The 11869-nt window shown below is 35.2% G+C and overlaps 1 protein-coding gene across 7 annotated transcripts in view; it reads left to right on the plus strand.

Annotated features, from left to right (window-relative positions):
- Positions 1-8774, plus strand: part of SREK1 (splicing regulatory glutamic acid and lysine rich protein 1) — a 39304-nt gene extending 30530 nt beyond the window's left edge. For 3 of the 7 annotated variants that reach the window (XM_030798139.1, XM_004091226.3, XM_030798143.1), the window contains 3 exons: positions 164-259; positions 2709-2850; positions 3894-8774. In XM_030798139.1, coding sequence (XP_030653999.1) covers positions 164-259; positions 2709-2850; positions 3894-4043 — 388 coding nt within the window. In that variant the 3' untranslated portion in view covers positions 4044-8774. Of the gene's footprint in view, positions 1-163; positions 260-2705; positions 2851-3893 lie in introns of all 7 variants that reach the window. The other 4 variants (XM_003266002.4, XM_030798142.1, XM_030798140.1 and 1 more) reach the window with 3 other exon arrangements.
- Positions 8775-11869: the final 3095 nt, after the last annotated feature.

Raw genomic sequence — 11869 nt, forward strand, 5'->3', positions numbered from 1 at the left:
CTAAAGTTAGGTAATTGAACATGCTCATAAAGGACATAAGTTTAAACTGGCCTCTAAAGAATACTGTTCATATGAGAATATCAAGGACCCTTTGGTTTTGTATATTTGAATTGCCGTTTATTTCAGTTGCTGTTTTTAAAAAGGATGTGTTTTTGGCTTTCAGGGAAAGGCGTAGGAGGAGGAGCAGGAGTTCTTCCAGATCGCCAAGAACATCAAAAACCATAAAAAGGAAATCATCTAGATCTCCGTCCCCCAGGAGGTAGGTTGGAAGCTTGTGCTAAAACTAAACAGGAGAAAGCAATAAATATTTTTTGAAATTTTAAATTTCTCTCTTTATTTTTTAAACTTTATATTTTGAATGAATAATACATATGCATCATTCAGAAATTAAAAATAAAAGTTATATATCAGGAAGTCTTAATTTCCACTCATGCCCATCTACACTGTCCCTGACTTCATGAGGTTTTTTTTGTATATGATTCCGGTTTCATATACAGATAGCAAGATGAGAATGTATCATTTTTTTCTAATACAAAAAGCAACACAAAATCCACACTGTTGTGCACTTGGTTTTGTCATTTAACTACCAGGAAGTCTTTTTGTCACTTAACTTACTAGGTCAGAGAGAGCTTCTTCAATTCCTTTTTATAATTGCATAGGCTTCCATCGTATGGCCGTACGTTGGTAATTTAACTAGGCTACAGTAGAAGGGGTTTTTTGAATTTTCTTACCATAAATTATGTAATGCTGTAATGAATAGCTTTGGACTTAAGTTGTTTTTAGTGTGAATGTGTGTAGGAAAAATCTCAAGAAATGGCATTGTCAAGTTAGATAATAAGCATGTTTGTAATTTTTGAGCGATACTTCCTAATTATCCTCTATAAGAGTTGGCAGCAGTTTGCACTCTTTAATTATGAGAGAAGTGACCACTTCGTACATTTGAAAGCCATTTGTATTTCTTTTTCTGCGAATTGTCTGTGTACTCTGCCTATTTTCCTGTTGGCCTTTTTGTTTCCTTTTCTATTTCCAAGAACTCTTTTATATTAGGGAGTTTATTATTTAGTGTTGTGATTATAAATATCATTCTCAGTAATTATAAGACTTGATTTTACAAAGGTTTTTCATTTTTAAAATAACTTTCTCTTTTTCTTTTATGACTTCTTACGTGAGTCACACTGATAAAAGGCTTTTCCTATTCCAAGATTATGATAGAACTTTCCCATTGTTTCTTCTTGTACTTTTGTGGTTTTATATTTTGCATTTAAATATTTGGTTAGAGTCTTATTCTTATGTACAATATGGCATATGGGTTCAGTTTTATTTTACAAACGCTTCCCTGTTGTTGCAGTACCATTTGTTAAAAACTCAGTTTTTCTAATATTAATTTGATATGTTGCCTTTGTCATGTGCTGTGTTTTTCTATGCGTGTTTGGGTCTATTTCTGGGTCTTCTGTGCCCTTGGGTTGGTTTGACTGGCTGTTCATGTGCCAGTGTTCCACCTTTTTAATTACTGAGATTATACAGTATTTTTAAGTATTTGGCAAGGCCTGTTCTCTATACCCCTCATTGCTTTTATGAGTATGGTTAGCTTTCCTTTCAGTGGTTATTTTTCCACTTGAACATGAGTCAGTTGTCTGCATTCCAGAAATAAAACCTATTGATGATTTGTATTACAGTTGCATTCGATTTATAAATTAACTTAGGGAAAATTGATAAACAGATTTATTAATAAATAAAGATTCATGATGACAAGTCGTCTGTCTAGGAATGTGGTGTATCTGATGAGATCGGGCACGTTCAGGGTGATACGGCTGTAGACAAGGAATGTGGTATATCTTATTAGGCCATCGTTGGTGTTTTCAGGAGTATTTCAGCATTTGTTTCATACAGGCTTTATGCAGTTCTTAATTCCTAGAAATTTTTTTTGTTGTTGCTGTTGGAAATGAGGTATTTTCTTTCATTATGTTTAATTGGAGGTTAGGTTTGTACATAGGAAAGTTATTGATTTCTGTATATTTATTTTTTTAATCCCACTGCCTTACTAATTGGTTATGGTTTTTTAGGTGATTTTCTGTGATTTTCCAGCAGAGGGGTCTTTTGTTTATTTGCTTATAGGTTTTTGGCTTTTGTGAGAATAATGGAAGGCTTAGGATACTATAGATGCAGGCCATGTTTGTATTTTTGAAACAAATACTTTACCCAGGAAAGTCAAAACTTTTCTCTTATGAACTGAAATTAGACAAAAAGATACATTCAGAAAACGTCACTCTTGTCTCCATTCCTTCTGCCTTGTTCCCATTCACCCTGTGTAATTGACCAATCGTTTGATTGTCTTTCCTTTGTTTCTCTTTGCAAAATGAGGCAGATACATACTCATTTGGTTTTATTTTCTCCTTATTGCAGTACATAAACAAATCTTGAATATTCGAAAACTATTAAATAGGCTATACCAAACAGTGTTTTATGAGAACATATGGTGGCCTCTGCCAAAATGACTTGTGTATACTTAAGAAACTAACTGGGGTAAGGGTGGGGTAGGTCAGGTTGTAGGACTCATTTATGTTACTTTGCAAACCAGCTTACTGTTAATGCTTATTAACAATGCATTATTTTAGATATCCAGTGTTAGAAAAGGATATTTTGTCAAGAATATAATAGATCTTACAATTTCTTAGAATTTAACTGGCATATCAATATTCTTACAGCAGAAATAAGAAGGATAAAAAGAGAGAAAAAGAAAGGGACCACATCAGTGAAAGAAGAGAGAGAGAACGTTCAACCTCTATGAGAAAGAGTTCTAATGATAGAGATGGGAAGGAGAAGTTGGAGAAGAACAGTACTTCACTTAAAGTAAGCAGCAGTCATTCGGTGTCTGGCACTTGAAATGGTTCTTTATTGCATACAAATGGTTTTAGACTGAAAGCTCTTTGGGAAACAGTGTCTTGTACATTGTTGGCATTTAAAAAATATTTAAAATATTTAATTGGTAATTTAAAAAAACTAAATGTTGAAGAGATAAGAGCCAATTAAAACTAAAAGAACTAAATCCTAATGTGGCATGCAATAAGAAAAATTTAAGAAATCAACAGTAACAAATGTATTTGATTTTATATAGATAGGATTTCTGCCTGATGCCATTTTCCTCAGTTTATGTTTCAACAAATTTGAAAAGACTGTGTAGTTAACATTAGGTTTGTTGGGTTAGAATACCTAATGGAAAACCACATTCCACCAAGTGAGCTTTTTTGTCACTTGGATAAATATTTTAAGTAGTTGTGAATTAAGTTACTTACACTGGTAAAGTATATTTGTATTTGGAAATTTGAATTTTGGAACATCTATCTTACAGTTTTATGTACTATAATACTGATAGAGGATTATCATCATCATCAATAACATTGATAACATTTATTAAGCATTTACGATGTGCCGGGCACTGTTTGTTCTCATTTAACTCTTTTAAACTGAGGGTAGAAATTGGAGTGTTCTTGAACAGCCTTTTCCAGGAGGCATAGTGACTTCCTTTTCTACATTTCCTTATTTTTGCTGCATTGGTTTCCAGATTAAAAATCTATCCTGGCATCCTTGGAAATTATTTCACTCTTTCAATAGATCTGTCTCCGTTTTTCAAGTCTGTCAGCAACATTTACTGAGCACTTGCTTAAAATTTCTGTTCACCAATTCTAATTTAATTTCCATGGATTGTCCATCTTCTATGAGAATACAAAGGGGAAATTGATAGTGTTTGCATATTTGTTTTCTGTGAAAACATAATGGGAGAAAATAATACCCAGTTTTTTAAATTCGCAAAAGATGAAGTTTCACATTTTTGTCGTAATAGCAGGCAGTTCTTGAGGAAAATATTAAATGCATACCTTAATTACTCATTGTAGGAGAAAGAGCACAATAAAGAACCAGATTCAAGCGTAAGCAAAGAAGTAGATGACAAGGATGCACCAAGGACTGAGGAAAACAAAGTACAGCACAATGGGAATTGTCAGCTGAATGAAGAAAACCTCTCTACCAAAACAGAAGCAGTATAGGACCGACAAGTGTACCTCTGCACTCAATGCTGGAATCAAATCCAAAGCTTTTAATTCTCTCAACAAGATGTAAACAGGAAAGAAATCTAGTTGAGCATGAAGACAGGATCTAACAGCTTTTCCAGTTGTTAGATGACTTTGTGGCCATCTTGTTATTGAGTAAGAAAATAAAGCATGGACGTCATGAAAATAACAGATATTACCCAAACTCATCTTCTAAAATCTGTGCATTTCCATGGTGGCTGACACACTTGTCATGTGGTTTGTTAGTGTTTGCCAAGAACCATTGCAAATAAATTGAATATCAAAGATCCAAGTTTGTACTATCCCTAAAGACTGGAGATAAGCATTGGAGGCTCTTTTAAAAAATGCTAGTTACTGAATTTTGTATTGTTTTACTTTTTTTTTATTTCAGTATATACAGTTTGATGATGTGCTTGAAATTGGTGCAAATATATACACACCCTTGTAAGTGCAAAGTATGTAAGAAGTTTTAACATTTACTTCACAGGACTTATGGTGATTGTGTTAAATTCTCACTATTGTGTTTTCTTTTGCTCACTGTTTAGGACAATTTTTCTTTAAAATAGTTTTGCAGATTAAAATTGCTTAAATAAGTGGATTAAAAAACTGACAATGCATGCTACTGTTCTCTTTCAAAAGGAAGAGCAACCGTGTTGAATACTAATAATGATGAATTAGTATTCAGTGTTTAGAATCATTGGGTCTACCCACAAAGTGAGCATTTCTTTTTAAATTTTCTTGACATTTCCAAGCTTATTATGAATAATATTGCAGTGTGTCTTGTCAGCTGTAGGTGGCAAAGGTGCCCTTATAAAAAAGGAAACTGGCTTTTCAAAATGGGCTATGGGAGCACAAGCTGAAGCTTTAGTGCCTTCTACAATGTGGTATACTGTTTTCTAGAATTTTATATGTGCTAGTCATTCTCAATTCATATGGAATCTAGATGGATATTTCATTCATACCCATAGAGAAGTGTGTAAGTGGTATGTCAGAAGAGCTTCTTACTGATTTCACCTAAAATGAGAAGGAAGTCCTGTTTTCAAGAATGACATTAGAGTCATGCAGCTTTGGGACCATCAGTTTTATACTGTGATAATTGAAAATGAAACATGTTCTTATTTTCCTTAAATCGAAGAAAACCCTTTAGTTGTCTACATTGGATGGCCTTATTACCTCTCAATCATCTTTTCATAAATGATGTGCAGAAATTGTACTTAAGGACTTAGGAGTATATGGGAGGTTATTGGTATTATGTTTAAGGATACGTTTACTTGAGTTTAAGATACAGGTCATCCATTATTCTTAGGCTCACTTTTTACAGAAAGTATGCAAATAGTAAAGTGACAGCACTGCTAATGTTTTTCCCCAGTACTATAACTTGTGGTTTCTGAACTCATTATTGTTGTATTTCCAAAAAAGTAATACCTTTAATTAGTGTATTAAAAAATTAAGTATAATTATTTTAATGCAATCTAATACAATCAGATTACTCAGTTGCCTTACCTCATGGGAAGAGTTACTTCTTTAGATCTAAAAAGCTGAATAGCATGTTAGTTACTTGGTTTCAACTTGAGTTTTCTTTTAATGTTAATAAGATTGAAACTTTAGTTAATTTAGTGGGGAATGGAAAGAGTTGCCCTTGTTGCAAGTAATGAAGCCTGATTTGATTATGAAGCTGCTTAATCACTCTTCATGTGTTCAGAATTACTGTTTGTTTGTTTGTTTGTTTTTCCTTTTTGTCACTGTGTACATTAAAATTTTGGAAGATGCTTTACTATGTAAAGTATAGATGGTCATTTTAATCATTCAGCCATATACGGTTGGCTGGTAAACAGCTTATTCTGATACAAGAATGCTTGGGTGCATATGGAAAGATTGTGAAAGAGTGTGTCTTGCATCAACAGCTGTCTTATTTATGATATATAAGTAGAAATAGAGCAAATGTTGGAATCTGTTATTTTTAGTACCATTTCTTTAATAAAGCTAAGTATTTTAGAGGAATATTTGTTTATGCATTTCAAAAAAGCATTTTAGTTTTATCCTGCTCGTTTTAGTTGGCATAGAGATTGTTGTGACGTGGAGAGTGCGTGTTTGTGTGGTGTCTATAAAGCAAGTCATTTAAGGTAAGAGTGTTTTCTTGTACTCTGGACCTATTACATGTTTTTTTATGTTGGTAATTAACATTTAATTTAGTTCTTGCTGCTAATTATTTTCTTTGCTGATATTTATTCAGCTTTAAAATAATCGTACTATAATCTTGAAACTGATTTGTAAAAACTGAGTAGGAATACAAGAGATCTGGAGGAACAAATCAGATTGTTATTGGGGTTTGACATTTTTTTACATGGGCTTATGGAAGCACGGCATTCTAGGGTCTAGAGGGATGTTTGTGTGTGTGTGTATGTGTGTCCATGTGTGCGCATGCACACGTGTGTATCTGTTTGAGACATACTTTCTCTGTTCACTTAAAAGAGCTCATGTTTTCATTTGTTTATTCTTTCAGGGTATTTTGTTTTTTTCTTTAAGACTTCTTTTTTTTAAATCCCAGGTAGATGTTGTCAGATAAACTTGAGGTAAGGCCAAGAAGACAGATATTTTATACTTGATACTTTCTGTAATTATCTTTTGTAGCTTGATTATGTAGAGTACCCTCTGTTCCTTAAGTTGTAGTTGCTATTTATCGTTGTAGACAAATTCTGTTGCCTTTCAGCAACGTACACTGAACTAGTATCATAAGATGGTGCATCAGTTCATAAGCTAGTGCATCAGTTTTGTGTCAAAACTTTTAAGTCCTGAAGTTCTGCAGTTATCGTCTTAGTTATTTTCTATCTAATTAGCTTATAATTGCAAACACTAGTCAGCTTGTGATCTCTGTGTTTCAAGTTCTTCACGAGATTCAGTACCTGCTATGTTGATCTTTGGCAGTGCCAGAGGCTTAAATATTGACATGCTCAATTAAAAATAAACACTGGCGTTTATAATGAAAAGGTTTTTTTGCGGGGGGGGGGGGGTCAAGAGAATTTATTTTGTGATAGTAATAATTTTCAAGACCTTCAGTCATTCCTATGTCTATGTTGCTATCTTTATTTTAAAACTTAGAACTCTGATCTAACTCCCCTCTCAAGTGAAGATACTGTGTAGATTCAAGAAGTATAATGTAGAGTAATAGGCCTTTAAGTTTTTTTTTCAATCTATTAGAAATAAAGAGCATGATTTAATTATTGTTGAATTAACAATTAAAATGAATCCCTTTGGAGGGATGGCATTGAATAACTTATAATTTCAGTGAATCATTTATGTTTTCATTGGAAGACAAGTATCTGATTTCAACTGGTGCATTATGAAGTAGAGCCATTCCCACAAAGTAAATGTGCAGTGCCCATATGTTTCTTGTGTTTAAATATTTTTTATTTTCACTACATATATATTATTTTCTCATGTTTATTTACTAATGTAATTTTCACTTAAAATTAGATTATTTTCAAATTTTAAAAGCTAGTGCTCTTAAAAGAGCTAAATTATATTTCTGGAAGCAGGAGTTTAGTATAAATGTAATAAAATTTTAAAATAAAATTGATTTCCCTACTTAATCTTGGGTTTGTGGGTGAGTTTGTTTTTAGTACACTTTTATTGGTGGTTTTGCCTGAAGAGTAATACGTTATTATTATTACTTTTCTTTTTGAGACAGGGTCTCACTCTGTCACTCAGGCTGGAGTGCAGTGACATGATCATGGCTCACTGCAATCTTGACCTTTCTCGGCATGGATGATCCTCTCACCTCAGCCTCTTGAGTAGCTGGGACCACAGACATGTGCCACCATGCCCAGTTAATTTTAGAATTTTTTTGTAGAGACAGGGTCTTGCCATGTTGCCTAGACTGGTCTCAAACTCCTGGGCTCAAACAATCTGTCTGCCTCAGCCTTCTAAAGTGCTGAGATTACGTGAGGTACTGCACCTGGCAATAGGTTATTGTAAAAGTAAACGCTAAGACATTTATGACTTTGGTTATATTCAGTCAGTTGGATTTAGTAACTAATAACTAGCTTTCTTCCATTCTAAGGTACTTTTATAGTTTCTAGCAATTAGTTTGTTACAATTAGCTTGTATCAGATATAACATTTCTTAATATAATGTTTATAAAAGGTTTTAAGTCTGTTGCCTGATTTTTAAATTTATATCTAGTTAACATTTTAATTTTAAAATTGCCAACTTTTGGGAGATTTCACATATTTTACCTCTAAATTTTATTTTTCCAGGATTGGTATGGAGGAGTAGTACCTTCTATTCTTGGTTTATTTTTATTTACTAGACATAATTTCTTAACTACATATGTAAGTATAAATTCATAAAAATCACACTGAAAGAATAGGTTGGTTTCAACCATTTCGAGGGTACTGGTAGGTAACACACTGTTGGGGAATAAACTAACAAATCTCTGATTTCTACAATAGATTTAAGTATGAAATTTGAGTATACTGTGTAGCTGTGTAGATCAACTTAATGCTTAAAAAATTACCTCCTTAATGATTAGATTAATAGAACAGTGTTAGATTATCGAGGGAAGAGTTTGGAATGTAAACAAACATGCTGCATAGGTGGTGTTTATTTGTGAGTAGGACTACTTTTAAATGGTACTAGTAAAGATTTATCAAACAATGCTGCTATTATGTTGCTATATTTTTAATAAAATGAAAATCTTAAAATCTTGCCACTGTTGAGTAGTAATTTCAACTATTTCTGAAACAGTTATTTGCATATTTACATCTTATTTCTATAACTGAAAGGTGATAATGGGCTTTTCCAGGGTTCAAGATGACTACCAAAAATGGAAGGTTTTGCATACGGGGCAATCTTCGTGATTCGGGGCAGTTAACTCCCTTCAAGGCTTTTCATATTAAACATTTTGCAGTATCCAAGTAAGTGATAGCTGCTCTCTGAATCTCCCTTTTCCCCAGCCCCCACAAATTCAGCTTCTTGCTAGGATATTTGTACAATGAAAACTATCACTTTGTCTTTTAACCACAGGTGGAATGCCTTCTCCCATTTATAAGAGGTGTAACTCTCCATTTGGTGAATGAGCTGGGTGCTCATCAGGGTGGTCACTTAGGTAAGACAGCCTATTAGCCTGTTAGTCTAAAAAAAAAAAATTACCTGTTAGATAAATTTAGAATCCTGCATGACCTGATGGCTTAGCTGGCCTAGAGATGTTGAGGCTGTGTATATTGATTTATCTACATAGGCCATCTATCTTAGCTGCCTTCTGTGGCTAAAGGACATGAGCCATTTTGGTTATCTTTTTTTGTTGTTTTCTTGGTGGGTTTTTTTTTTTTTTTTTTTAAGACAAAAATCTCGCTCTGTCACCCAGGCTGGAATGCAGTGGTGCTGTCTTGGCTCACTGCAACGTCCACCTTCCAGGCTCAAGCGATTCTCGTTCCTCAGCCTCCTGAATAGCTGGAACTACAGGTGCCCGACACCATGCCCAGCTAATTTTTGTATTTTTAGTGGAGATGGGGTTTTACCATGTTGGCCAGGCTGGTCTCAAACTTCTGGCCTCAAGTGAGCCTTCCATCTTGGCCTCCCAAAGTGCTGGGATTACAGACGTGAGCCACCGTGCCTGGCTGCCATTTTGGTTTTCAGATATGTTAAACGCATGTGTAGGGGTGGGAGAGCAGAGGCCTTTAAAATGCACCCCTTGCCAGTAGTGGGTTTGTGTGTGTGGCGTTCTCCACAGGACTTTTTAAAAGCAATGCCAGGTTAGAGTAGGAGCTGCTTTGAACAGCAGACTTCTACCAAGTCGTAATTACTTAAGGAGTATCATTATAGTAATTTAGTTTTTATAATTATCATTTGCTTACCTTGGGAAGAACATCCTAAGATTTGCAGAAAAGTATCTCTTTCAAAAAGTATATTACTATATTTAATGTAGTAATAACCACAACTGATTATGAGAGGTGGTAAATGGAATGAATTATGTAGGCATGACCTTCAGTACCATGTTTCCCTCTCTCCTGAGCTTCAGTCACCTTTTCAACTATCTGACACTAAGAACTCACTAAATATCAGCTATTACAATACTGGGTATCTTACTAGCACCCTAAACTTACCTCATTCTAAATAAAACATTGAATTTTCAATCCCAAGTGTATGCCTTTCTGTTTATTGTCTTTCACCAGCACTATCATTTTTCTAATTCCACATTGCCATCGGTACAGGCATACATCTTTTTTTTTTTTTTTTTTTCTTTTGAGATGGAGTCTCACTCTGTTGCCCAGGCTGGAGTGCAGTGGTGTAATCTTGGCTCACTGCAACCTTTGCCTCTTAGGCTCAAGCGATTCTCCTGTCTCAGCCTCCCAACTGGCTGGGATTACAGGCACGCGCCACCATGCCCGGCTAATTTTTGTATTTTTAGTAGAGATGGGGTTTCGCCATGTTGACAAGGCTGGTCTCGAACTCCTGACCTCTGGTGATACACCCACATTGGCCTCATACTGGGATTAAAGGCATGAGCCACTGGGCCCGGCCGCATACTTCATCTTCTGGCACTTTGCAGATACTGTGTTTTTACAAATTAAAAGTTTGTGACAACCCTGCATTTGGCAAGTCTGTAGGCACCGTTTTTCCAATAGCATGTGCTGACTTGGTGTCTCTGTCACGTTTTCGTAATTCTTGCAGTATTTCAGACTTTTTCTTATGGTGATCTATGGTCATTGATCTTTGATCTTACCATTGTAATTGATTTGGGACTCCACAAACCGTGCGCATATAAGATAGCAAAGTAATCGAGGAACGTTTGTGTTCTGACTGCTGCACTAACTGGCAGTTCTCCTGTCTCCCCCTCCTCAGGTCTCCTATTCCCTGAAACAGCAATTTCGAAATTAAGCCAATTGATAACCCCATCAAGGCCTCTAAGTTTTCAAGGAAAGGACAAAATTTCATGTCTCTCACTTGAAATGAAAAGCTAAAAATGATAAAGCTTACTTAGGAGAGAATGTTGAAAGCCCAGATAGGCTGAAAGCTAAGCCTCTTGTACAATGCAGTTAGCCAGGCATGAAAGCCAAGTTATGAATTTAAAGAAGTTGAAGGAAATTCAGAGTACTACTTTGGTGAACACATGAATGATAAGAAAGCAAAACAGCCTTATTGCTGCTTTCGGTGGTCTGGATAGAAGACCAAACCAGCCACAATGTTTGTTTAAGCCAAAGCCTAATCTAGAGCAAAGCCTCAACTCCAATTCTGTGAGGGCTGAGAGGTGAGGAAGCTGCAGAAGAAAAGTTGTAAGCTAGCAGACGTTAGTTCATGAGGTGAAAGGAAAGAAGCTATCGCTAACAAAAGTGTAAGGTGAAGCAGCAAGTGCTGATGTAAGAAGCTGCAGCAAGTTATCTAGAAGTAGATTTTCTAGAAGCCAAGGTCATTGACGAAGGTGGCTACATGAAACAGTAGATTTTCAATGTAGATGAAATAGCCTTATATTGGAAGAAGATGCCACCTGGGACTTCCGTAGCTAGAGAGAAGTTAATGCCTGGCTTCAGAGCTTCAAAGCACAGGCTGACTCCTATTAGGAGGTAGTGCAGCTGGTGACTTTTAAGTTGAAGCCAATGCTAATTTATCATTCTGAAAATCCTAGTAGAGTCCTTAAGAATTGTGCTCAATCTGTTCTGCCTGTGCTTTATAAACGGAACAAGGCCTAGATAACAACACATCAGTTTACAGCATGATTTACTATTTTAAGTCCAGCTTTGAGACCTATTGCTCAAAAAAAGAATTCCTTTCAGAGTATTACTGTTCCTTGACAATCTCCTGGT

This window comes from Nomascus leucogenys, chromosome 18 (assembly GCF_006542625.1).
Source record: "Nomascus leucogenys isolate Asia chromosome 18, Asia_NLE_v1, whole genome shotgun sequence".
Taxonomy (NCBI): Eukaryota; Metazoa; Chordata; class Mammalia; order Primates; family Hylobatidae; genus Nomascus; species Nomascus leucogenys.